The 25970-nt window shown below is 46.7% G+C and overlaps 1 protein-coding gene and 1 pseudogene across 1 annotated transcript; both read left to right on the top strand.

Annotated features, from left to right (window-relative positions):
• Positions 1-2259: 2259 nt before the first annotated feature.
• LOC146360154 (uncharacterized) lies at positions 2260-25600 on the top strand. Its single transcript, XM_084821861.1, has 4 exons — positions 2260-2355; positions 20343-20573; positions 21437-21772; positions 25359-25600. The coding sequence occupies exons 1-4, from the start codon at positions 2260-2262 to the stop codon at positions 25560-25562; spliced, it is 867 nt and encodes a 288-aa protein (XP_084677987.1). The 3' UTR covers positions 25563-25600.
• Positions 5031-5208, top strand: LOC146360155 (U2 spliceosomal RNA; annotated as a pseudogene).
• Positions 25601-25970: the final 370 nt, after the last annotated feature.

Raw genomic sequence — 25970 nt, 5'->3', positions numbered from 1 at the left:
TCATGGATGGTTTTAGACATGTAGTTCCCACACTTGGTCATTCATTCCTGCCAACTTGTCTAATAACCACCCATGTTGCCTCAGCCGCCTGGTGCCAATTCTTCCCCTGTGGCCCGAGAAAATCCATCGACGGCAGCCTCGAGCACTCCAACTAACTAAAAATTGTAATAGTCATGTGCAGTTATATTCTGACTCAGAAAAATTGGCCTTAGCAATGTCACTGGTTGGGGTTCCAGGTTTAGCCTTGGCTAATAGTCTGGAGATCAACCGGTTAGCTTGCAGCTTAGCCAAAAGCATAAATGCCACCTCACGAGCATTGTCATTATTAAATAAAGAGTTGCGTGATCTAAGAGGTGCAGTTCTAGAAAATAGAGCTGGTATAGATTACCTCTTCCTTCTTCATCATTTAAGTTGTGAGACATACCAAAAGCTCTGTTGTTTTAACTTAACTGATAATGGCAATGCTGTAGATGAACAGATCAACAAGCTGCACAATATAGTAGCTAACGAAACAATAAGACAAAACAATTAGCTAAATTAGTTAACCCCTTGGCTTCCAGATCTTAGCTGGCTTGAAACATTGTTCATCCTAATTCTACCAGTGTTGTTCATAAGAGTTCTGTTATGTCTCTGCGTTCCTTGTCTTATGCTCTGTTTAACCAATCTGTTTTATGTCTCAGCTAGTAAAACTGCTGCCCTCTACGCTCTAATAGCCCAACAAGAGGCTAAGTAATATGTTTGTCACAAAAAGCTTTGTATAGTTATCAGAAATGCTATAATTGTAATGAAATTATGCATTTAAGGGGGGAATGTAGCAGCCATATTGGGGGTCAGACTAAGTAGCCTCATGCAGTCTCATGCTTCATGTTCTTGCTGAGCTCTTGCTCTCTAAAATATATGTTTGTAAGCTGACAAGACGCAAGAATGTCTTATCTAGTTAGCAAGGCTAAGGTCAGAATAGTGGATATCATGTTCTTGCATATCATGTTCTTTGTTTATCATGGCCTATGACCCAGTTCCTGGGATATAGACAATGGTGCTAAGAGAGGAAATGTTGAGGACTGCAACCCCACACGGGAGGGGGAGGAGGAGCCGTTTCATATGTGTCACAATGTCTATAAAAACAATGTGCTGATGTAAATCGGGGCTTCTGGCTCTTTAGAAATGATTCCAGCCTTAAGCCCGCGCCTTAAATAAAGAAACTCTTTTTCCTTCACCCCGTGGTCTCTCTGACTCTGAGTTCTGCAGCAAACACACACAACAGATTGGGCCTCAGACATTTGCCATGTAATGGAATATAGTAAGGAGGAAACGAAGGTTTTCAGCATTTTGGTTTATAAAAGTGTAAAGGAGACTGTATAATGTAAGGCAATGTTATATTATGCTGTGCCATGATTTGGAGGGGGTTGCTATACTTGGAGTTAATGTGGATGTGCTCACCCTGACCAGAGGGGTATTTAAATCAAAGCCCCATGGGGCAGATGGGGTAAGTAGGACAGCATTTGGTTATTGGTGCTAGCTCCTGTTCAAGGACATTTGAATGCAGAAGAGCAGAATGGACCAAGTGCAGCTGGTTGCAATGAGGAATTAAGAGATTGTCCTAGTTTCTTGGGAGCTGTGATGTAGCGCTTTTCTACATGAGGCATTTATTATGCACTCATCATTCCTTATGCATGGTTGTTTAGAGGCTCTTTAGACAATGAGGTGACCCTCCAGTTTCACTTCTTTCTTTAAACAGGACTTTTGTCAAGGTTTTTTAGAGGACAGAAAACGGAGTATTATTTGTGAAAGCGAAAGAAAACCCTTTTTCAACTTGTATATTATGCTATTCTGTGATACCACAGTGCCACCTAGAGGTTATGTAATGAAAAAGCAGGAAAGGAAACGCTCATCATGTAGTGCCCAGTTCTCAATTCTGTGGCGAAGGTGAACATTGATACAGTGGATTCACAGCCTCATGTAGAAAAGCTTGTATTTTCTTGCCTTTTGGATTAAAGAGATGGCTGATCCTGCCTGGACCTGAAGCTGCTTTACTGTTGAGTAGAGAAGTCATGAAAGTCCACTTGGGGCTCGAGGGTTGGTGCCTTCTCACCGGCTCAGTCCCCGGACACCAGTCTGCGGATCCCTGCACTTGCCTGACTTGGCGCACACCATTTACACAAAATTAAATGGGGCTATTTACGGCTGCCATTTTATGCAAATGGTGACATACGTAAATAGCGGAGCCACCATTTTTTGTGTAAAATGGCAGCTCGCAGCATGTGGGGATGCCATGCACCCTTCGCCAGGCACCCGCAGACTGTCCAGCAGCTTGCGCGGCATGCCGAGCAGAGGCAGGCGGCCAGCAAGGGTCCGGCAAATGGTGTGCAAGGCGGGCTCTGGTCCGTTCGCACATCCCTACTGTTGAGTTGCTGAGAGACCTGTGCAGAAGGAATGAGAACCTGTTCTACAGACTAGGATTTGGTGGCTGCAACGGAGCTGGAGGCTGGTCGTCCCTGAGCCAATGTTGAGAGTGATGATACTTTGTTATCTTTTGTAACTGGCTACTCAACCCTGGCTTGGGATGTTTGTGGTCAATCCATCCCTGGACATTTGAGGAATTGTGCTAAGCCATTCAGTTCAGCTGGGCTACCCTGCCAAGGGTTCATTGGGAGGTTGCTTTTATAAGGATATTCTGCTGAGTTGGGCGATTTATGTTTAATGTGTTCTAATAAATCTTTTGTTAATTGATTTGCCCTTGTCCAGATATGTGAGTAGGGTTAACTGCCTGGTTGTAAGTAATGAGACTTGAGGAAACATAAGAAGATTAGAGCTAGTATTGTGTTGGGCAGCGTCCCCTAACCTGGGCCCCTCCGGAAGTTTTAGACTACAAATTTCATCACCCCTAACTACTGGCCATGCTGGCTGGGGCTGAAGGGAACTGTAGTCCAAAACATCTGGAGGACATAAGGTTGGGAAGGCTGGTATAAGAAAACTCAGGTTCAATTCCCCTCAGGCATAAAGCTCACTGGGTGACGATAGGCCTGTTGTCAGTGCTTGGTACCGTCAGGCATTTGCCAAGAGCGTGAGCCCTTCAGAGAGCCTGTCTCCCCTTCTTTTCCCTTCCCTTACCAAGAGGCAGGCCTGGGCCAGCAGCAGCAAAAAGAAAAGCCAGTGTAGCTGGCAAGTGCTGCTATTGGCACTAGGGATATACGGATGGTGTAAAACCCCTTCCGTCTGTGTTTTGCGGATTGTCAGGAGCCTTTCATTCCGTCATCTGCCCATTAACGGAAGCTGATTTTTTTAGCTTCTGAATTTGCGCAAATTTGCATGCGCAAAGATGTGCAGATCCCCCCCAAATGCACAAATTCCCCCCAAACATGCATTTTCACGCTTTAGCCTATGGGGGAAATGTGCATTTTTGGCCGGTTTTTATTTTTTGTGTGTTTTTCTACAACAAAATTTGCTTAAAATTCTGGAAAGTAAAAAAATATACATTCTGCAAGTCTGCAAACTCTGCCTGATGGGGAAAAGCCGGTCCACTGCAGAATCTGTGGATCAGGGTCCTAAAAAATCTGAACCCATTTGGTTCTGTTGCAGATTTCTCCAACATCCCTAATTGGCACCTGCCATTTTACGTCTCTCATCATGGCCCCAGTTGACTCCAGATGCATTGTGGGGGAATTTAAATGGCGAGTGCCCGCAGCAGCACTTGTGGGCTAGACTGTCCTTTTTTTTTGCTGCTGGCCCAGGCCTGTGTTCTGTGAGGAGAAGGGGAAGCGAGATTAGACAAGCCACCACCTGGGAAAGGGGCTTCACTCTCTCTACTTCCTCGGAAGAGGTAGGCCAGGAGAGGGGGCTCCACCAGTTCTGCTGCCCCTTCACCCAGGGTGGGATGTGCTGCCACCATTGCAGCCCCTGCCAACCCTGGTGCCAACCCTGCTTGGGCCACTCACTATTTCTCAGCCTAATCTACCTCACAGGGTTGTTGTGAGTGTAAAATAGGGGAGGGGGGATGAGAGCAATGAGCACTGCCTTGAACTCCACAGCAGGAAGGCAGGATATAGGTGTAATTAAAAGAAAGTAAAATAAAATAAAAGGACAAAGAAATAAGAGTGAAGGCTTGGCTCTTACCATGGAGAACATGGGCACAGAACGAGTTTGACCCAGTACACTCAGAGACACACAATTTGTCCGTCAGCCCCTTCCCCCTCAGCCAGATACCAGCAGCCCCAGTTTGCAAGACCAGACCATTCAAGTCCACATTCCAGACCAACTGTCTTGGTGATGTCACAGGATTCCACACTCAGCCAGCTCCCTTCACATTCTCCCAGCAGCCATCTGGCAAGATGCACAATTCCGTGGCTAAAGAATTTGGCCTAGTCAGCTTTAGCTCCGTGGCATAGCACGTGCTTGGCACACAGGAGGGTCCCAGGTTCAATCCCAGGCACTTCTAGTGAAAAGGTCCAGGGAGAAAAGTCCTTCGAGAATCAGGAAAGCTGCTACCAGCTAGCAAAGACAGTATGGGGTTAGGGATGGGAGAACAAGCGATTTGCACTGTCTCTGAACACCACCTTGAAGCTTGGCTCACCTTGCTTCCTGTGCTTTTCTGCGCTCTTTTGTTGTTGTTGTTCAAACAGGAAAACTGCACATTCCGAGTGGAGAAAATGTGATTATTTTTTTTTTTAAAGAGCTCACCCAAATGTGCACTTCCCATGAAAAGCATGAAAATGTGAACTTTGGGGGAAATGTGCATTTTTAAAAAATGCGCATTTTAAAAACTGCACTTTTTTTGAATGCAAGTTTGGGAATTTTAGGAGAACATGCGCTCCTCCTTGCATTCAGGGTTGTGAATGGGACATGTTCACATGATTTGTGAATGTAAACAAAATTCTTGTAGATCCGATGTACGAGAGACCGATGGTCTGAATGATCCAGCAGAAGGCAATTTCTTATGTTCTTTAGTGGAGCTTGTGACACCCTATAATGGCTGCTGAAAATTGGATGGAAAATGAGGTGAAATTTTCAGTAGTTGTGAGTGGCCATGCTAGGTCGCTTCTCAGCCTTTTGGCTAAGATCAAATGTAGTATCTGTTCTTACCAGTTTAATATCTGATATGTCCTCTATTTGAGAACTATAAATGGATTTTTGGAACTGGAGTCTGAACTAGCAGGCACACAGGACACCTGGTCATAGTCTTACACACCATAGTGAGATGTACTATATTTCTACTTAAATTATAATAATAATTTCTAAATTTGCATATATACACATACACAAACACATACATATTAGCATATGCAATTTGTATACCAATCACTGTCATCATTTGTCCTCTTTTTTGGTGATGCACTTCCTCTTTTTGGCATTTCATAAGTGGCCACGCAAATCTCTGTGGTTGCCACCTTTTCTCTGGACTGATCCTGTGCCTTTAACAGCAGCATGATCTAATGCAAAGATAAACAAGTGACAATTATTCTGTCATTGGGGTGAAAAAAAATGTGTTGGCTAATTTCTGTGAGTCAAGTTACTGTTAAAAGGCATAGGAGAAAGTCAGGCTGTGCTCCTTCCTCCATCTCCAGTCATCCTCAGCCAGATGCTGTTGGGAATCTCACAAGCAGAGTAGATGGGGGAAAGTCATCCCTTTATGTTAGGCAACCATTCTTTTTAGGATTCAGAAACAATAAACACACTAATGGGTGAAGGGTAAAGGCTTTATTAAGCAGGAGCAAATTAGCAGAGTGATTAAAGCAGAACAGTGCAATGCAATGATTACAGCAAGCAACTGCAAAGCAAGGTTATAAGGTTTCTGTCCCTACCATTGCTGGGAATCCCATAAAACTATGGCAACAGACACAACTCTAATAACGGCTTGGCATGCAGCACCTTTCCGGAACAGCCTGGGAGTCTCTCAAGGATTCATATACGCTATTATGGTCATATTGTTAGAAAAAAGGAGACTCCATAACCGTTGGCGTCTCAAGTTACGTAAGAGCCCGAGTGGCGGGTAAATATAGGCGGAGCAAAAAGGGAATCATACTGACGCGCTCATGACTAACAGCTTGGTAAGCTGATAGTGACTGTTTATTGGATATTAACTTAGTGAGCCGATGTACTAACTGTTTCATTGGTTACTGGTAAGAACAATAGAAGCGATATGATATAAAGGGCTTTTGCACACGTGTCTCGGGGTCCAGACTGCTCTGCACCCGTTTTGCAAAACCTTCAATAAAATAGTGTTCGATCCACTGCTGCCTGCCTGGCATTCTTTTCTTCTAAACCGAAAGCAAGGACTTTTTATCTAACAATTTGGTGCCGTGACTCGGATCCTGCTTCGGGGCGCGTCCCCTTCGCGCTGAGCCGAGGGGCCGCGGAGGAGAAGTGGCCACAGGCGGTTGTTTTACACTGCCTTCTCCTCACGACGGTGGCGGCAGAGGCGCCTGGGGACCAACGCCAGAGGAAGAGGGAGACGTGATCACTCTTTTTATGCACCGGCATTGGATCAATAAGCAGCTGGACGCAGCTGCGGGCGGGACAGAAGAGGCTTTTGGGGTAAGTGAAACAGCTTACATTAGGGGATAAACGCGGGACGGTGGTGTGTTTGTGATTGTGTGAGACGCCTACGGGCGAAGCGAGTGGGGAGCCCCGATCTGCATTTCCTTACCCCGGAGACGGGCTAGGTTAGAGGAGGGCGAAGCGCAAGAATTGCTGACTGAAATTCCCACCGTCATGGGCGGGTCCCAATCTAGGTCTGCGAAGAAGTCCCATACGCCCTTGGAGTGTTGTTTGCGCAATTGGTCACATTTTAAGCAGGATTATGGAACTAAGATGACAAAGGATCGTCTTGTCTTTTTTTGCACCTGGGAATGGCCAATATTAGAACCCAAATGGCCACCCGAGGGGTCTTTTGACCCAACCTTGGTATCTGATGTGCGAACAATAGTAGCACAGAGGGGAAGTTGGGACCAGTTCCCTTATATTGATTCGTGGGCAACTTGTGTGCCCCTTGGCAGCAGGCCTGCTCCATGGGTTGTTAAATGCATGTCCCTTGCCCTTCCCATGGTGGTCAAAAGGAAACCACCAAAAGAAGGACCACCCAGGGTCGTGGCCACGGCACCGGAGGACCTACTGCTTCCTCCTCCCTACGGGACAGCCGTCACAGGGCACTCGTTGCAACCACCACCCTCTCCTGAGGGGCCCGCCCAGCGTTTAGATGCCCCCGAGAAGGACCCCTCTCATGAAATAGTACCAGAGGACCCCACCCCTCTAGTTGAACACCAGGACACTCTCCAAGATCGTCTATATTCCCTAGAGGAAAGATTGGAGGTCCTACAGAGAGAGGCAAAAGGGGGACCTAACTACAACCTGCGAAAGGACCCCCAACCACCGGTGAAGTTCACCTTCCCCATCAGAGAAGTCCCCGACCCTACCGCCCAACATCCTCAAGGGACGATGTTTGTTTATGTCCCATTCACAACATCTGATTTGTATAATTGGAAACAATTTAACCCCTCCTTTGAAGAGGATCCCGGGCCACTCCTGTCTCTGATGGAGAATGTGAGGCTTACTCACAACCCCACATGGGACGATACACAAATGCTATTGAACACCTGTTTTCTCAGCCAAAAGCCAACCATCCTTGCGGGGGCACGAGCCAAGTATAGGGAGGAAAATCCCCAGGCAACTGAGGAGGAGACGGCGGAGGTTCTGCCCACAGGGCAACCCAATTGGGGGGTGGCCACAGCGGCACATAGACGCTTACATGCTGACTATTTTCGACTCATTTTAGCAGGCATGAAGCAAGCCGCGAGAAGGGCCCCCAATTTGCAAAAAGTCCTGACTCTAAAGCAAGACAAAAACGAACCTCCTGCCGTGTTCCTCCAAAGGCTGAGGGAAGCCTTTTCTAAATATACTGACATTGACTTGAATGATCCAAATAATTTAAGGATCCTCACGACTCAGTTCGTGGGAAATAGCTGCCAGGACATCAGAAAGAAGTTGCAAAAAGTTGAAGGAGGGTTGGCAGCTGACCTAGGAGTTTTAGTTGAAGTAGCTCAAAAGGTTTATGAGAGGCGAGAAGAAGAAGAAGGAAAAGAAAAAGACAAGAGGCAGGCCAAGCTCCTTGCTGCGGTTCTTAAACCTGACAAAGAGGGAGCTAGGAAGGGGAGGAAAGGGGGAAGGAAAGGATGTCCCCTGGGGAAAGATCAATGTGCCTTTTGTAAGAAAATGGGGCACTGGAAGCGTGACTGTGAGGCTTTGAAGCAGAAAGAGAGAGGGGAAAATACGGGAGGAGCGCAGAGAGTTCTGTATGAACAGGAAAGAGATTAGGACAGACTGGGGCCCGGCCCCCTCTTAGCCGTCTCTGAGGCAAGACGGGACCCCATGGTCAAAATAAAGGTTGGGGGCCGCTCCTACAAAGCCCTTGTGGACACAGGGGCCGCCCTGTCCGTCCTCCCCCTCAGTGAGCCCCCAACGGGAGGTGGGGGGTTCACCACCATAATGGGGGTCGAGGGAAGGGCAACCCAAGTGCCCCTCTCTCATCCCCTTTTCACCAAGGTTGGGAAAACACACCTAGAACATGCATTTGTCTGTACCCCCTCCTGTCCGGTGGCATTGCTAGGGAGGGACTTATTGACTAAACTCCAAATTGAGATTGCTTTTACTCCTGATGGAAGGATGGAGATACGGCTCCCTAAACAGCAGAGTAGTAACTACCAAATGGCCCTTTTGAAGGTTGCAGAAGAATCCACCCCAGAGGCCACCGAGGACTGGAGCTTAATAGAAAACAGAGTCAACCCTCTAGCTTGGGCCGGGATTGGAGGGGCCTCTCGTGCCAAGTCGGCAGCACCATACAAAATTCCCCTCAAGGAGGGAGCAAGGCCTGTTCATGTGAAACAGTATCCCCTTTCCCGCCAAGGAAAGGAGGGCCTACAACCAGTAATAACAAAGCTCCGAGAAGAAGGCCGGCTCATTGAGATAATGTCCCCTTATAACACGCCCATCATCGCTGTGCCAAAAAGGGGAGGGGGGGCAAGGGCTTTCGTTTAGTGCAAGACCTCCAGCTCATTAATCAGCAGATCGAGGCCCCCCATCCTGTGGTCCCCAACCCACACACCCTCCTTGTAGGAATTCCGGAAGAGCACGCCTGGTTCACTGTCATAGACCTAAAAGATGCCTTTTTCAGCATCCCCCTCCACCCTGATTCAAGGCCTTTGTTCGCCTTTGAATGGGAAAGCCCGGGGGGGGGGTCAAAAGTTCAGTTAGCATGGACAGTCATCCCTTAGGGGCTGAATCTCTCACCGGTGGTCTTTGGCCAGCAGCTCCAAAAGGATCTCGAACCCTGGGTTCAGCAGCACTCAGAGGTGCATCTCCTCCAGTACTGTGACGACCTCCTGATTTCAGCCAAGGCCAAGAATGCGTGCCTGAGTGGGACGGTTTCCCTCCTCAACTATCTAGCGGGGGGGGGGGGTATAAAGTGTCAAAAGAAAAAGTACAGTTGGCTCAACCAACTGTAAAATTCCTAGGCTACCACATAACTAAAGGGACTCGGAGCCTAGGGCAAGAAAGAGTTGAAGTCATCCGTGACACTCCTGTCCCTAAGTCCCCCCGCGAATTGAGGGCCTACCTGGGGCTGACCGGATTCTGCCGACTATGGATAGCAAACTATGGGGAGACAGCGCGGCCGCTGTATGAGGCGCTGCAGAAAGATAGACTGGATAAATGGAAATGGACTAAGGAAATGAATAAGTCTTTTCTCAGTCTTAAAGCTGCTCTTTTGTCACCACCTGCTCTAGCCATACCAAATCCCAGCCGGCCATTTAGACTTTATGTGCATGAAAATAAGGGCATAGCTTCGGGAGTGCTTTGCCAGCGAAAAGGGCCCTCTTGGAGACCAGTGGGATATTATTCCAAGGTCCTAGATGTCGTAGCGCGAGGATGGCCAAGTTGCCTGAGGGCAGTAGCGGCAACAGCTCTGATTTGTACCGAAGCCGAGAAAATTACAATGGGAGGACCCATTGAAGTTTGGGTGCTGCATGGAGTGCCACAAATTTTGGGATCAGGAGGAGGAAGCAAATTTCTCGACCCAGCCCGGCATTCCCGATATGAAATAGGTTTACTAACAAACGAAAACCTCACTTTTAAGGCTTGCTCCAGCTTTAATATCGCCACACTACTGCCAACATTACTGGGCACAAACGGATCAGGACTCCCAGATCATGACTGCCTTGAAGTATTAGACCTAGACACCAAAGGCCGACCGGACCTTGAGGATGAACCAATAGACGGAGCCAGAGATCTGTTTGTAGATGGATCTAGCTATATGCTGGATGGAAGGAGCTACACAGGCGCGGCCGTCGTTACTCTAGAGGAGAGTGTGCGCGAGGAAAGGCTGCCTCCTCATTTCTCCGCCGAATCCGCTGAACTGGTAGCCCTGACAAGAGCCCTGCAAGCCAGCAAGGGAAAGCGAGTAAATATTTATACCGATAGCAAAAATGCCTTCGCCGTTGTGCATGCTCATGGGCAACTGTGGAAAGAGAGGGGATTCCTTACAGCAAACGGATCTCCAGTGGCTAATGGCGGCCTAATAGTGGATCTTCTGGGTGCCCTCCAGCTACCCTCACAAGTAGCTGTTGTCCATGTCCGAGCCCATGGGAAAGAAAAAGAGGAAAAATGGAGACAGGGAAACCAGAAGGCAGATGAGGCCGCAAAAAGAGCAGCCAGAGAGGGAATCCAAGGAACATTCCTCATTCTTCCCAAAAGAAAAGAGCGCCCCACATACTCCCCTGCTGAGTTACGGATGGCACAAGAACACGGAATAAGTCCCTGCGATGACGGATGGATCCAGATGACAGATGGAAGACTGCTTCTTCCACAGACCCTGCAGAGGGTTGTTCTAGAGCAAGTTCACCATTCTCTTGGACACCCTGGAGCATCAGCCATGATTGACTATTGCAAGAGGCTGTTTGTCTCCCCTGGCTTAACTGTATGCGCCCACCGACTAGCCGCAACTTGTGAAGTCTGCCAGAAAATCAACCCTTCCAGGGCACCCCCTCCTCCAAAAGGAGGGCGACTATGGGCCTACTATCCTTTCCAGAGGGCGCAGATTGATTTTGCTGAGATGCCACCACGTAGGGGTTACAGGTATTTGCTTGTAATAGTATGTCAAATGACAGGGTGGGTAGAGGCGTTTCCATGTAGGAACTGCCAAGCTAAAACTGTTGTTGCTAAATTGTTACAGGAGGTGGTGCCCCGGTTCTCCCTGCCTGAAGTTATAGAATCCGATCAGGGCTCACATTTCACCTCAGTTATTACACAGGGGCTGGCACAAGCTCTGGGAGTAGAGTGGCATTTACATTGCCCCTGGAGGCCCCAGGCAAGTGGACAGGTTGAAAGAATCAATCGGAGCCTCAAGGAGACTTTAACCAAACTCCAACGAGGGGTGAAGCTCACTTGGGTTGAGGCTCTGCCAATAGCTTTAACGAAGCTTCGAAGGATGCCAAGAAAGGACATAAAATTGTCCCCTTTTGAACTGATGTTTGGGTTCCCGCCTCGGGTACACTGCGGAAGGAGGGAGGAAGTCAAGTGGGAGGTGGGTGATCAGATGCTAAGGGATCAGTTGACTTCTCTACAGTCTGTTCTTTCACAGCTACGAGCTTATTCCGTTCTGTTTCAGAGACTGCCGTTAGATGCACCTATCCATCTCTTCCAGATGGGAGACGAGGTGTTGCTGAAAAAGTGGAATAAAGAAGCTTTAAAGGAAGGGTGGGAGGGGCCTTATTTGGTGGGACCAACCAGCCATTCGTGTGTAAAGCTTGTGGGTTCTAGTAAATGGACACATTGCAGCCGGATAAAGCCATTTAAGCGACCCTCGCTTCCTTCTGTCATCTGGAAAGAACAGGAGGACACAGGCAACGGTCCTTTGCTCCCTGGCACCCCTCCGGAAGCTGCCAAGGACACAGGCGAAGAAGCCATCCAGGAGCCACAATCGCCTGTAATATACAAGTCACAACATCTGGGAAAAGCTCGGGTTCGAATTACAAAAAACTTGTAATATGAAGCAAGTATTGTGGGTGGTGTTGGTAATGTTAGTTAAAGAAATATTAACGTGGATGGTGATACCTCAAGGACTTGGGCTTGACAGCTTTAAGATAAAACCCCAAAATGTCACACCAACACCCCTCAAACCACTTCTGGTACAGATCCCTGAGAAAGAGAGGCGTCCCTGGAGAACCAGGTTAGGGATCCCAATAACAGAGGAAACTGATAATGTGTGGTTAGAGTAGATAAAGTATACAGCCAAGTCTTTAAATAAGTCTGACTGTTTTGTTTGTGCCACAGGGAGATCTGTAGCAAAGGTGCTGCCCTTTCCACTGGGATGGGACACTCCTTCCCTCCTCACCTGCGTGATCCGTTTGTTCCAACACCCTGATGCATGGGGAGAGGAGGAATGCCAAACCCTCAATAAATTATACCCCCCACTCAAATCAAAGGATCGTGTCAGACCTTCCACAGTCTTCCTGCAAAGAAGAAACCATACCGGATGCATACACCGAAACCTTGCAGACACAGAGGGGCGTATAGGGAACCTGGCGAGTAAAGTAAGATGTGTTAATTCCACCCGCTTTAGGAATAATTCCCTTTCAATCCCACGAGCTGATCTCTGGTAGTATTGTGGTGGTCTAGAGTTGTATGAGGTATTGCCCTCCAATTGGTCTGGAGCTTGTGGGTTAGTTCAGTTGGCAGTCCCCTTTTCAATTGCATACCATCCAGCAGAGAAGACTGGCCAACCCCGGCAGAAACGATCAGTAACCCCTTTTGATGATCAAATATATATTGACTCCATAGGAGTACCAAGGGGAGTGCCAGACGAGTTCAAAGGAAGAAATCAAATTTCTGCAGGATTTGAATCTACCCTGTTTTGGTGGGTGACCATTAACAAAAATGTAGATTGGATCAATTACGTTTATTATAATCAACAGAGGTTTATAAACTATACTCGAGATGCTGTAAAAGGATTGGCTGAGCAGCTAGATGCCACCAGCCAAATGGCTTGGGAAAATCGGCGTGTTCTTGATATGATGTTAGCAGAAAAAGGAGGGGTTTGTGCCATGCTAGGTGGACGGTGTTGCACCTTCATCCCTAACAACACTGCCCCAGATGGCACGGTAACAAGGGCTTTGCAGGGCCTCACCGCCTTGTCTGAAGAATTAGCCGAGAATTCAGGGATTAACAACCCCGTGACTGACTGGTTAGAGAGATGGTTTGGAAAATGGAAACACCTAGCAGCCTCAATCCTTATTTCGCTTGTAGTGATGATAGGAGTTTTAGTGTTATTGGGTTGTTGCATTATCCCCTGCGCTAGAGGCTTATCCCAGCGGTTAATTGAAACCGCTCTGTCAAAACAGATGCTCTTGCTTTATTGTGCTGATAAAGAAACTCCGTTTTAAATGCTTTAAGACGTGAATAAAGACTTAAAAGAGGGAATTGTTAGAAAAAAGGAGACTCCATAACTGTTGGCGTCTCAAGTTACGTAAGAGCCCGAGTGGCGGGAAAATATAGGCGGAGCAAAAAGGGAATCATACTGACGCGCTCATGACTAACAGCTTGGTAAGCTGATAGTGACTGTTCATTGGATATTAACTTAGTGAGCCGATGTACTAACTGTTTCATTGGTTACTGGTAAGAACAATAGAAGCGATATGATATAAAGGGCTTTTGCACACGTGTCTCGGGGTCCAGACTGCTCTGCACCCGTTTTGCAAAACGTTCAATAAAATAGTGTTGGATCCACTGCTGCCTGCCTGGCATTCTTTTCTTCTAAACCGAAAGCAAGGACTTTTTATCTAACAATATGAATCCCACCCCTATCCTGGCCATACTCCAGTGAATTTGGAGAATGTTTACACATTCTTACAAACTGAGAAAATTAGCCCTAACCATTGGCAAGCAGCCAGCCTAGATAGCTGTACCAGGTTGTGGCAGACCTTGAGATCTAGCCAAAGGCTATCTAAAAGTAAATAATAGCCCTTTTCCCAGACTGATACCTGACTCTGGGAAGAAGAAGCATAGCTAACCATCAAAAGCGTCAGGCCCAACTGGATGTCTAGAGATGGGAAGGAGCAATTTGCTGTACATCATTAAACTCCTCGAAACAGCAATTGTCTTCCGCGTTTCCTCTACACCCCTCCTGTTTGTCTTCAGCATCTGGTAATCAGAGGTATAGTGCCTCTAAATATGGAGGTTCCATTCCTGGGATCCTAGCTATTGTAGTCAGTGGAGGCTGGTGGCTCCAATGTTAGTGGGCCGGTGCATCCGGTCCGGGTTTCAGTCAGAACCAGTCAAAACTCTAAAGGAGCTACCCAAGGTGTGAAGCAGTGTAAGTGCTTCTCTGTGATGCACCTTGGATCACTCCTGTAGAGTTTTGACTGGTTCTGACTGAGACTCGGACTGGATTTACCACCCCACTGACATTGGAGCCACCAGCCTCCACTGATTGTAGAAGACATTTATTTATTTATTTCCCACCAAAAATGGTGCTCAAAGTGGCTAACAATAAAAATCCAGTTTAAAAGCAAAATCTTAATTAAAACACATCAATGCAAATAAATTAAAAAACACAACAACAAAAGAAATGAGCAGCACCAACCAATTAAACTCCCTTCAGCAACAGACCAGCTCATATGCTCAAGGTCTGTCTGTGTGAATAAAAAAGAAGTTCCATTCCTAATTAACACGCCGCCGCTCCTGTGTGTGATAGGTTGAAGTAAAAGTGGCCACACTGTACTGTGATTCATAAGGAAGAGATATAGGCGAGATCTACGGTAGTGCTTTTTATCGGTATTGAAGTAGTGAAGGCACTGATAACTGTTGGGACACATTACGCATTCCATATACCGCTTTCCTGGCATTATTTCCAACTTTTTATTCCATGTTATCCAAAATACCACAACAGATGTCACTGTGTGTGTTATGAGGTATAAATGCACAAGAGGGATATAGCGTCACCATGATGGGATCGTATCAATGTGAGACAGGGTGTAGATCTGGCCACAGTTTAGGAGTTGTGTTTTAATGTAAGAGAGAGAGAAAGAGGGAGGGAGGGAGATAAATTTACCTTAGCAGGATACAGGCAACCTGGGGCTCCTCTGGATGTTTTAAGAGTATAACTCCCATAACCCCTGAGCATTGGCCATGCTGGCGTGCGCTTATGGGAGCTATGGTCCAAAACATCTGGAGGGCACCAAGTTGCCTACCACTGCGTTAGATGATGTGCCACCTTAATTATCCACTAGATTATGTGCCACTAACCTAGGACATTTTGCTGCCTGAGGCAGAATAGCAAGTGGCGCCCCACCTCCCCAAGCCAAGATGCATAGTACAGTACCCAAAGATGGCCAAGTTATTTTGGTATCTGCGACCACTGGAGGCTGGTGGCTCCAGTGTAAGTGGGGCTGTGAATAGGCTCCAGGTTTCAGTTAGAACCAGTCAGAACTCTACAGGAGCTATCCAAGTTCTGACTGGTTCTGACAGAAACCCGGAGTGGATTCACAGCCCCACTGATGTCGGAGCCACCAGCCTCCACTGCCTGAGACAGAAAATCCCACAAACACCCCTCCTTGGAAGCAAAAATACTAAAATAGTACGTCAAATAACTAACCATTTGCTGCCCTTTCATATTGTCCAAAATCAGTTACCTGAGGTGGTTGCCTCACTCTGCCTAATTCTAAACTGAACTGACTGAAGACTCAGAAGATATTTTTTTATTTATTTAATAGATCCTTTGAAGAGACTAAGACAGCATTATCCCATTTTATCCTCACCATTTTTCCTGTGAAGTCAATTAGGCAGAGAGAGAGAGAGAGAGAGAGAGAGGAACTGACTTGCCCTAAGTCATCCATTGAGCTTCACGGACAAGTAGGGTTTTGAACTTCAGCCTAAGTCCAGCACATTATTCACTATATACCACATTGATTTTAAGAGACCCTTTAGCAGAGGTGGTCAACCTGTGGTTCTCTAGACATTTTGGACTACAGCACCCACCATCCCTGACCACTGGCCGTGCTTTCTGGGGCTGATGGGATTTGGAGCCCAACAGCATCTGGAGGTCCACAAGTTTTCCAGCCCAGTACTGTTACTACTCCATTTTGGTTTGTTTATTGAGCCCTCAATACTTTTGCATAGATTCAAATACATTTGTATAAGCAACTCGAAAACAGCCAGTTTCATGGCTCTGAGAGAAGTGGAAACTCTTCTTAGACACTGTTGAAGCCTTTCAGGTGAAAGGAAGGAAAGAAGGAAGGAAGGAAGGGAGGGAGGGAAGGAAGGAAGGAAGGAAGGAAGGAAGGAAGGAAGGAAGAAAGAAAGAAAGAAAGAAAGAAAGAAAGAAAGAAAGAAAGAAAGAAGGAAAATGCCAGTAAATGTTAAACTGTTAGGGCACAATCCTATGGGGATGGCCATAAGCCTCTGAGGCTTACGGCCATCCAATGCAGAGCAGGAAGAGTGGCGGAGGGCTTTTTCACATGTCTAGCTGAGGTGTTGGGGAAGGGGAGCAAAGGAGGCTGGGGAGGCTGGATTCCTCATACGCTGGCCTCCCCAGTCCCCTCCCTTCCCATGGGAATACCCCCTTTACCTTCCCCCTGAGGCTGCTTTTTGCGACCTCAGGCAGCCAGCATGGTTCTCTCTGTGCTGGCTGCAAGGGGGAGGGGGGGAGCACGAACTCCTGGGTCCAAGGTCAGAGTGCTGGCTCCAACCTCTGATCCAGGAATCTGAACTATCCTATGCCCCCCCCGACACTGTCTAGGGGCCATAAGATTGCTCCCCCCATTGTCTCAAGAGCTGTGTTGTGAAGCAGAACAAAATGGCTGACACAGAAATCAACATGGTACTGATGGATAAACTCCCCTCAGCTTGATTTGGGATTGGAAAACCAAGATATTTTTGTGTGTGATTTGGGACCTGGAGCAGTATCCAGTGCTGCTCATATGCCAGCAAGACCCTAAAGCAACTGGAAATGAGTCAAAACACTCATTTCCAGAACAGAACAGGTCAGTGTGGAGCTAGCAGAAGGGAGCTCCACTGACCCGTCCCAATCTGGAAATGAGCATTTCGGCTCATTTCCAGGGATGATCTAGGAAGTGCTAGCTTCCTGTTGTGCCACCAGTGGGTCCTGCTGGCACAGCATACTTAGTGGAGGTGCAGCAGCAGCATTGGATACTGCCCCAGATTATCTGTCTAAACAACTGTGTGCCTGTACAGAAGTCCTTGTTGTGAGAACAAAAGATGGGGCCTTCTCAGTGGTGTCCCTGCATCTCCAAAACTCCCTTCTGATTCATGTATGCCTTACTTTTATGGTACAAGCATTTAAGTGGGCCTTTAAAACTTTTCTCTTCACCACTGCCTTTAATTAAGACTGTAAATGGCTTGTTGTGATTCTGAGCAGCTTTCTTACAGTAATTGTAAACCTTCCTGATGTGCCTAATGTAGCTATTCTATTTTTATGTCGTTCCTTTTTATGTCTGTCATTTTGTGGGATGTGTCCCTAAACAGATGCTTATGCTTTGATTTCATACTCCCAATGCGAGTGCAACAGGTCTGAATGTTAGAATTAAGGTAAGAAAAAAAGAGCTATATGTGTCCTCCTGCATGCCCCCTCTCTCTGGAGAGCCCCTGTACCCTGTTCTGTTGCCCCTTCCCTCCCATCTTATCTGGCTTGATGGCAGCAGCAACAAGGAGCCCTCCGTTTCTCGTTCCTCTGTCCACAGTGCCTGGGACACTGGAATGGAATGACATGTAATTTCCCCGGGGCAATGAGTCTTTAGCATGGAAGTCAGTCACCCTGTAAACTACATATCCAAGGGCTTTTTGCACCTGGGATGTTACTGAGGAACTATATTTCCCAGGGACCCTAGCGACAGGGATGCCAGTGTTGCAGAGCCCCAGGCGCAAGAGAGAGAAGGAGTTGGAGGTACACCAGCTCAAATTATGCTCCAATTTGGTGAAGAACCTTTCTTAGTTCAGAATACAACAATTCAAACTAATGTTGAATTTTGGCAACAGAAAATATAATGCAATGTAAATTCAGCAAAATATTTATGGTTCCAAAAGGCCATGTACAAATATGTATTTTCAGTCTAACTGGTATCCACAGAAGCGCTAGACCTCACCATAACCAGGGATACTGAGTATTACACAAATACAGTTTGCTACTGGGAGATGGCAATGGAAAGAATGGCAGTGTAAAGGAACAGAAGGGTCCTCCATTTTTGTATTTAGTTTGGCTTTAGGATATTACAGGGTTAAATCTTTTTTGTGTGCATGCTAGTCAGTTTCAGCCAAAAGGTTCATACTTTAGAGGTCAAAAGTTTAGTCAGACTGTAGAGGTCAGGAAGTCAGGAGATTATAAAGTTCAACAAAGGGTCAGATGAAGAAGCGGGGAGGTTTAACTCAGGAAATAGAAGGTTTGCAGAAATGAACAAGAAATCACTCTTTTGGTTGGTTGGAGTTGGGGAGGGGGGGAAAGTAATTTTAGAAGATAAAAGACAGAGAGGGAAGGAAGGAAGGAAGGAAGGAAGGAAGGAAGGAAGGAAGGAAGGCAAGAAGGCCAGAGTCCTAGAGGAAAGAAGGACTCAGAACTGCTGGTACTGGAGAGCTCATGGAAAGAGCTTGACCAAAGACAGTAAGATACTGTTTGGATAAGGGGCCTGGATAAAACAGAGACACAAGTCCTATTCAGGTGTTGCCTGCTTGCATGTAAGGCTAAAATGGGGAGGAAAACATGGGCACACACGTAAGCCCTACCCCAGCATTCCTGAACATAGGCCATGCTGGCAGGGGCTTCTGGGAGTTGAAGTCCAAAACATCTGGAGAGCTACCATCTTCCCATTCCTGCCATAGGGCCATCAGCCTAATTTCAACTGTCTTCTGCAAGCAATCAGTTGATGCTGGGAATTATGGGAGTTGCAGTCCAGCATGTCTGAAGGGCACCAGGTTGGCAAACGCTGTCTCATTACACACCCAGTCCTGTTTAACAATAAAATAAAATAACTGGCTGGGCCTCTTGGCAATCCACAAAGGGCCCCTTAGCAACACTCCTCTGTGCTGTTGTGGTTACAGGAAAATTATGATGTCATCATAGTGTGGAACTTTTTGACATCACTGTGGCAGTTTAGAAAAGGGCTTGTGGCTTGTGTTTGAACAGTGTGTTTCTGCTTCATACTGGGGCAGCTGGTTTCAGTTCTTCTACATGGGGCAGGTGGGGAAATAGAGGCTTCTGCCTTTGAATCCAATATTGATGCACATTCTCTTCCCAGAATTAAATCTGCTATGGTAAGAAATCATAGTAAGTTATACTGTTTGAAAGCTGCATAAAGACGGCAGTGTTTCAAAGACTTGGAGGTGACAGGGTAAGACTGGCAGTATACAATATCCATTTTGCAACCTTGAGATGGGATAAAAACAGGCCATGTGGGGTGGGCTTCGGGAAATGGGACTTTAAGCGATAGGCAGATTCTTAACTCTCTCCCATTGAAATAATTGGGACTTTTGAAAGTGCGTAATGTTTGGTTGGATCATGCTCTAAGGTTCCTCTTCAGGCCCATTCCAAGTTTGCAAATCTTTATTGTGGCTCTAACAGCTGTGGTTTTATTATGATTTTTTTTTACTGCAAACCTCTGTAGCTGACAATTTGTCAGGGAAAGCAGTCCATTCCTTTTAAAATAAATTAACCAAGCTATGAATTATTTTACCTTAAATCGGGGGTGTCAAATTGTTATTCATCCAGTGGGCAGATTCCCCCACCCAGGCCCAATCTGGTGGCTGGATAACATCGGGTGAGGGGGTTGGCCCTGAAAATCATCCCCTAAAATCATCCATCCCGCCCCATCCATTTTGCCTTTGTGAAGAGAGAAGTGTGGAGCTCTGTGCCTCTCTCTGCATGGAGAAAGGTACTTGGCTGGTGCGTGGAGGCGGCGTTCCTCCATGTGCTGGATGAATTGGGCCCCTCCTTCATGCGCTGCTCACCATCCCAATCAGGCCAGTGAGGGGCACACAAACAGTCACATGGCTGTGGCCTCCTTTGTGCACTGTTCACCATCCCAGTTTGGGCAGACCATGGTGCACGAAGGGGAATCCCAGATGTCATCTCTGATCAGTGATTGGAAGTAACACCCAGGACTCCTTTCCCCATGGGCCTTGGGAGAGAAACCTCTGTGGGCCACATTCAGTCCACGGGCTAGAGATTCCTTATCCCGGCCTTAATCTTTGGCAACTTCACCACATTTATGGTCATTCCTGCAAAGCTGATTGCTGTTATGTCTGATTAAACATAAACTCCCCCCCCCCTGCCCACTTCTGATCTGACCCAGGAAACATCCAGAGAACCCCATTCATCCTCAGATTTCTCCAACTTCGAGACAGAATCCGTGCATCACACAGACAAGGAGATTCAAGCGGATCTGGATCACACCAGCAATTTGGAAGGGTCTGAATATTCTTATCAAGGAGGCAGTGTAGAGTTCAAGGAAATGCAGGCAGGAATTGAGTTTGCTGTGCAGATAACGCCAATTAAAGATTCCAAAAAGTACAGGGAAAAGATGGTAAGTGGAGAAGGCGTGGCACGCGGAGGAGGGAATTTGGCTCACTCTCTGGGTGTCATGAAAGGGCAGCAAATGGTTAGTCATTTAAGAAAGCAATTCTTACTCCTAGAATCCATTGGCTGGTTCTGATGAGGCAGACATGCCCTTCACAGGTGAAGAGGAACTCTGCCTGTGGTTGTGGTGGTGGAATAATGGGCAAAAAGCTATCATAACACCCCCACCCACCCATATGCTGTCTAGGGGCCATAGGATTGCTCTCAAAGGGAGCAAACACAGGATACATGGAAAACAATAAACAAAACCTATCAGCTGTCTGCTTTACTTAACCTGCGCCTCCTTCACTAACATACAGACCGAAACTCCCAGGGAAGAACCCCACACACCATACTGTCCTTCATGGGATCAGCTTCTGGTCCTGAGAGATGCAACCTCCATTCTTTCAACAGACCCACCCCTTTCCAGTCTCCCACCATGAGCTTCAGAACTCTCTTTCAAGGGGTAGCTAGCAAGAGCAATATGCTGCTCTACATGAATTCACCCCCACACCTGTGCCTTGTTAGCAAGGCTGGCAGATATCCTAAAGGGAGTTTTTGGCCCATGTCCCACAGCCCAGGAACCTGTGGGAGAGTGACCAATTTCTAGGCAAGAAGCACAACCATTGCTTGGTCATTGGATTGGAAAGGAGGATGCTGGACTGGATGAACCTTTGGCCTGATCCAGCAAGTCTCTTTTTAAATTCTTATATTCTTGAGGGAGCTCCTTATGGTAGATACCGATGTCACTCGCTTAAAACGGAGACAAACTGAGCAGGGCTGAATGTTACGTGTGAATGCAACGGCTTTTCCTGTCCTCCTTCATTACAGGACACTGCAAGGGACACCCCGGCCTCTTCATACATCCCTGATGATATGACAGAGACCTTAGACAACAAGAGCCAAGTAGAGCAGCTGGCGAACAGCACCCAGAGAGGGACCAGTGCTTTGCAGCCAGGAGCATACTCCCGGGTGGGTGCAGTCAGCAGTTTGGAGGGGATGGGTCAGCTGAGCAGTAGGCAGATCACAGCAACGGATCTCGACCTGGAGAAGATGAGGTTGGATGGTGCACTAACCAGGCTGAGGTACAGGCATGATGATAACGAAAAGAGGCGGCAGCACGAGGAGAAAATGGAACAGCTACGTCAACAGACAGCTTCTCGATCAGTAAGTGGAGTGAAATAATGGGTAAACAATGAAACCTTTCGATAAAAATGGAAGCCAGGCTCTGCACTGGTTAAATTATAGGCTCTTGGGCATTGCAAGGGAAAGGGCCTTTTCGGTGGTGGCCCCCAGATTATGGAATGATCTCCCCGACAAGGCCCACCTGGCACCAACATTGTTATCTTTTCGGCATCAGGTTAAGACCTTTCTCTTCTCCCAGGCATTTGGCAGTATATGATAAGTGTTTAATCCATTCTGGAATGTCTTATGGTTATGGTTGTTTGTTTTTGAGATTGTTTGTTTGAAGTTGTTTTAGATATATGTTTCTTTTGTGTATATTGTCTGTTCATGTGTTTTTTATGTAAATGGTTTTTAATCTCTGTATATTGTATTTTTAATGTTTTTAATCTTTGCAAACCGCCCAGAGAGCTCCGGCTATTGGTCGGTATAGAAATGTAAATAATAATAATAATAATAATAACAACAACAACAACAACAACAGCAGCTCAAGATGCTGGTTTTGAACTATAAAGATCCTCAACAGATTGGTTCCAGCATACTAAGGTTGATTCTATATTATAAACCCATGTTGGAGTTATATCACTTTAATTATCATGTCTAAAGATTCCTTAGAGTTTGGCCAGGGCGAACCCAAGTTATTTGGCTGCCTGAGGCAAAGGACAAAATGCTGCCCCCACCCCACATACAGGAACCAACTGGATTAGCAGCTGAATCTTACTTCAACACTGGCGATGGGACAGGGTCCTCCACTGCACCAGAGAGCAGCAGGCTAGCTTAGGGGTGCAGGGCAGGCTGTGTGGCACACACAGTGGTGTCCCCCAACAGCTCCCCTCCCCACTACACACAACCTCTGCTGTCTGAGGCAGCTGCCTCACTCTGCCTAATAGCAGGGCCGGCTCTGAGTTTGGTTAATTCTTTCTAAAAGTTTCCCTGTTAAAGAACTACAATTCCTAGGGTTTCCCAATAAGAGTGAATGGCTGTTAAACCAGTTTCAGTCTGTGGTATAGATTAGAGCTGTGAGCAAATGGCCTATTGAAATTCACCACCCTGTTTGTGGGCAGAAAAATTGCGGGGGGGGGGGCAATTTCTCCAGAGGAAGGAGAAATGCTCCAACAGTTTCTCAGAGGTGGAGCTCACCCTTAGCAGTGGTGGTAGCATGGCTTCTTTCTTTTTTCCTCAGGGTTTTTGTTTTTGCTGCCACTACAAGTGGCAACAGCAGCAAATATATTGTCAGCCTGGTCACTATACTGCATACTTCACCATGCCCCATACCTAATGTAATTCAAGGGTATAGTGTGTTGGGGTGGTGGGTGGGGAGGTGGCCAACACAAAAATCGTGGAGAAAATTTGGCAGTGGCCAAGAGTGCAGCGTGCATGTTTTCTTTCTACTATACATTTTTCCATTGCTCTGCAGCCTCCCTGGCTGCCTGCACTTCTCCATCCCAAAAAACCCTATTGGAGAAATTACTTCATGATGCCTTCCCCTGGGCTTTAATTGAAGTGTGGGAAACTGAGGAGGCTGCATGCTGCCAGAGAGATAATTATACTGTGAAAGACAGGACACTTGCGCACACTCCTCAGCTAAGTAAGGGAAGGACAAGAACACTGAACCCAACCCATGAGAATTTATCTGAAATTTTCTTCTCCTTGGAGTTTCTTTTTAAAAGCCATTTCCTTCCTATCCAATTGAATGAGAATGGTCGAAAGAAATTTTTGGCACAACACTAGTATAGATATATCTTTAGGATGCCCATGAAGCATGTGAAGTGGCCTTCAGATGTTTGGGAGCCGGGAAACGAGGTGCTGAAAAAGGCTAGTGGTGGGGCCTTCTAATTTTAGAAAGCCAACAACTCACTGTACCGAAAGACGCCTCCACCATTTGGTGGCTGTTGCTGCCACTGGTGGTCCACTATGAAGAGAACAACAGGTGGTTTGTATGTATGTATGTATGTATGTATTCCCTGAGAGAGGAGTAACTCCATTGCAACCCACGGTCTGCATTTCTGGAGGAGGCACACAGAGGCAGCTTTGCAGGCGGCTGCCCTTGCATCTTGCTCAGGGGTATGCTGGAGACCTTCTGTTTCTACAGGGGAGGATGTAAAACAGTGGCAGACATTAAAGACAAAAATGAGGAAACAGCATCCCAGTCAACTTGGAATCATAGAATGGGCTACTGTGATGCTGCTCAGCACCCCATTAGACATGTGCAGGGGGGATGGCAACATTTTGAATGGTCCAGGGTAGCCAAAGACCAGCACTTTGGCCTGGCCTTGGTGACACACCTGGAGTTCTGCTCATTTCAGCAGATGAGGGAGAGAGATGGATGACAGGGCTGGAAAAGGAGGTGTGCCCCGCAACTGCTTTTTCTCCAAAATAAAAGTGGGCAGGTTAAGCACACTTGCAGGTTGGCCCTATGCACATTAGGAACATAGGAAGCTGCCTTATACTGAGTCAGACCATGGGCCCATTTAGCTCAGTATTGGTCTGCTCCGGCTTTGCCTAACCTGGTGCCTTCTGGAGGTGTCGGGCTACAACTCCCATCACCCCCAACCATGCTGGCCAGGGCTAATGGGAGCTGTAGTCCAACACATCTAGAGGGCACCTGGGTGGGCAAGGCTGGTCTGTGTACTGACTGGCAGCGGTTCTCCAGTTTCAGACCAGGGTCTTTCCCAGTTCCACTTGAAGATGTCAGGAATTGAACCTGGGACATTTTGCATGTAAGGCATTAGGACTTGACAACTACATTGTTGTGTCTTGTACTGGGAAGAGTCAGGGAGATTTCCCCATTTTCTTTGACAACTATCTATGTAAGGGCAACATGCTTCCAAAACATAGATCATTCTTTCAGATTCTCCTGCAGTATATTTCTTGCCTGAAGGTTTTTTGCGGCAGTCAGAAAGTAAAAAATTCCTGCCTGTTTACACAAATACCCCTCCGTGTGGCTTCATTCAAATGATATCAGGGCAAAAGGGGTCATATTCTTTTGCTGCAGGGTGGGGGATACTTCCAGGGAGAACAAGAGAAGATACATCAGAAGCCTCATTGTAGGGTTTTCCTAACTTCCACTCTGATCACATCAGAAGTAAAGACACCGCCGTTTTCACAGGAGTGTTAAAGCACCACCCCATCAATTGTGCAACATCAGTCAAAGTGAAGTCCTCTATCAGTGTTGTCAAATTTTCATGGCGAAATCTACACACTGAATTTAAAATGTTGACATTTATCTGAATTTGCACCAAACCTCCATTTTAACAACAGGCAAAAGCACCATCCAGAGAATTATGAGCATTCTTAAGTCCGTAGCAAAATCAGTGGAAATTAAGTTAAGCATATTTACCATGAAATGTCTACTCAGAAGTAAGTCCTACAGAGTTCAATACTATACACCCACCTGGGAGTGAGTCCCGTTGAATTCCATGGGGCTTGCATCTTAGTAGACATGTATAAGATCGCATTGCACACTGTCTTTGGTTTATGCGTCAAGTGTTCGGGCAGCTGATTGATGGGAGTGCTTTATTGGCAGACGCATCATTTTCCCTTGTTTGCTTTCTGTTTCTTTCCCAAACAGATTGGACAACAGTTCCATGAATTACTCCAGCCCCAGAACCAGTATGCCCTATTTTTTTTCTGCTTCATCTTTATCCATGTTATTTACACAGTCAGGGAGCTGGCTTTCTATTTTATTACGAAACACCACGTACTCTGGTTTGCCATTTTGCTGTATTTCATTTTCAAGAAGATTTTCCTGGATTACAGAAATAGGAAAAAATAACCACAAAACAGCTGCAGACTCTAGACAGCAGAGAAAAGAGGAGAAGTAGCTCCCCCGATGTTCATGTATCTCAGTTCTCTCTTCTTCCTTCCTCTTGACAATCCCCCCTCCCTTCTAATGGGCACAAGGAAGGCATGTTTTGGCTTGGCTGCCCAAGGTGGTTCCCTCTTCCTTCAGTGTTGTGTTTGTGTTTGTCTTTGTTATTCAGTTAAAGGATCACCCACTGCAGCCATCCACCTGAGCCTGCCCCAGTCACCAATGTTAATAAATTGACATGCTATTAAAAAAAGAAAAAACAGCTGATGGCACGTGTGCATTTATTCTTTGAGAAAGGGCCATTGTAGGCAGAGACCCCAGACATGTTTTTAAGGGTGTGGTAGGGCTCAGGATGGTCCAATGTTAAAAATG

This window comes from Heloderma suspectum, chromosome 1, assembly GCF_057233095.1.
Source record: "Heloderma suspectum isolate Gila_16-S chromosome 1, 16-S_ref, whole genome shotgun sequence".
In the NCBI taxonomy this organism is placed as follows: domain Eukaryota; kingdom Metazoa; phylum Chordata; class Lepidosauria; order Squamata; family Helodermatidae; genus Heloderma; species Heloderma suspectum.
The sequence above is the reverse complement of the archived record's forward strand: the minus strand, read 5'-3'. Positions and strand labels throughout refer to the sequence as shown.

Bases quoted from the DNA above. Each gene is read 5' to 3' on its own strand.
- LOC146360154 (XM_084821861.1), top strand. From the start codon at position 2,260: ATGTGGGGATGCCATGCACCCTTCGCCAGGCACCCGCAGACTGTCCAG. The intron at 2,356-20,342 runs GCAAATGGTGTG...GATCTGACCCAG, and splicing joins AGGCGGCCAGCAAGGGTCCG to GAAACATCCAGAGAACCCCA. The intron at 21,773-25,358 runs GTAAGTGGAGTG...TTTCCCAAACAG, and splicing joins AACAGACAGCTTCTCGATCA to ATTGGACAACAGTTCCATGA.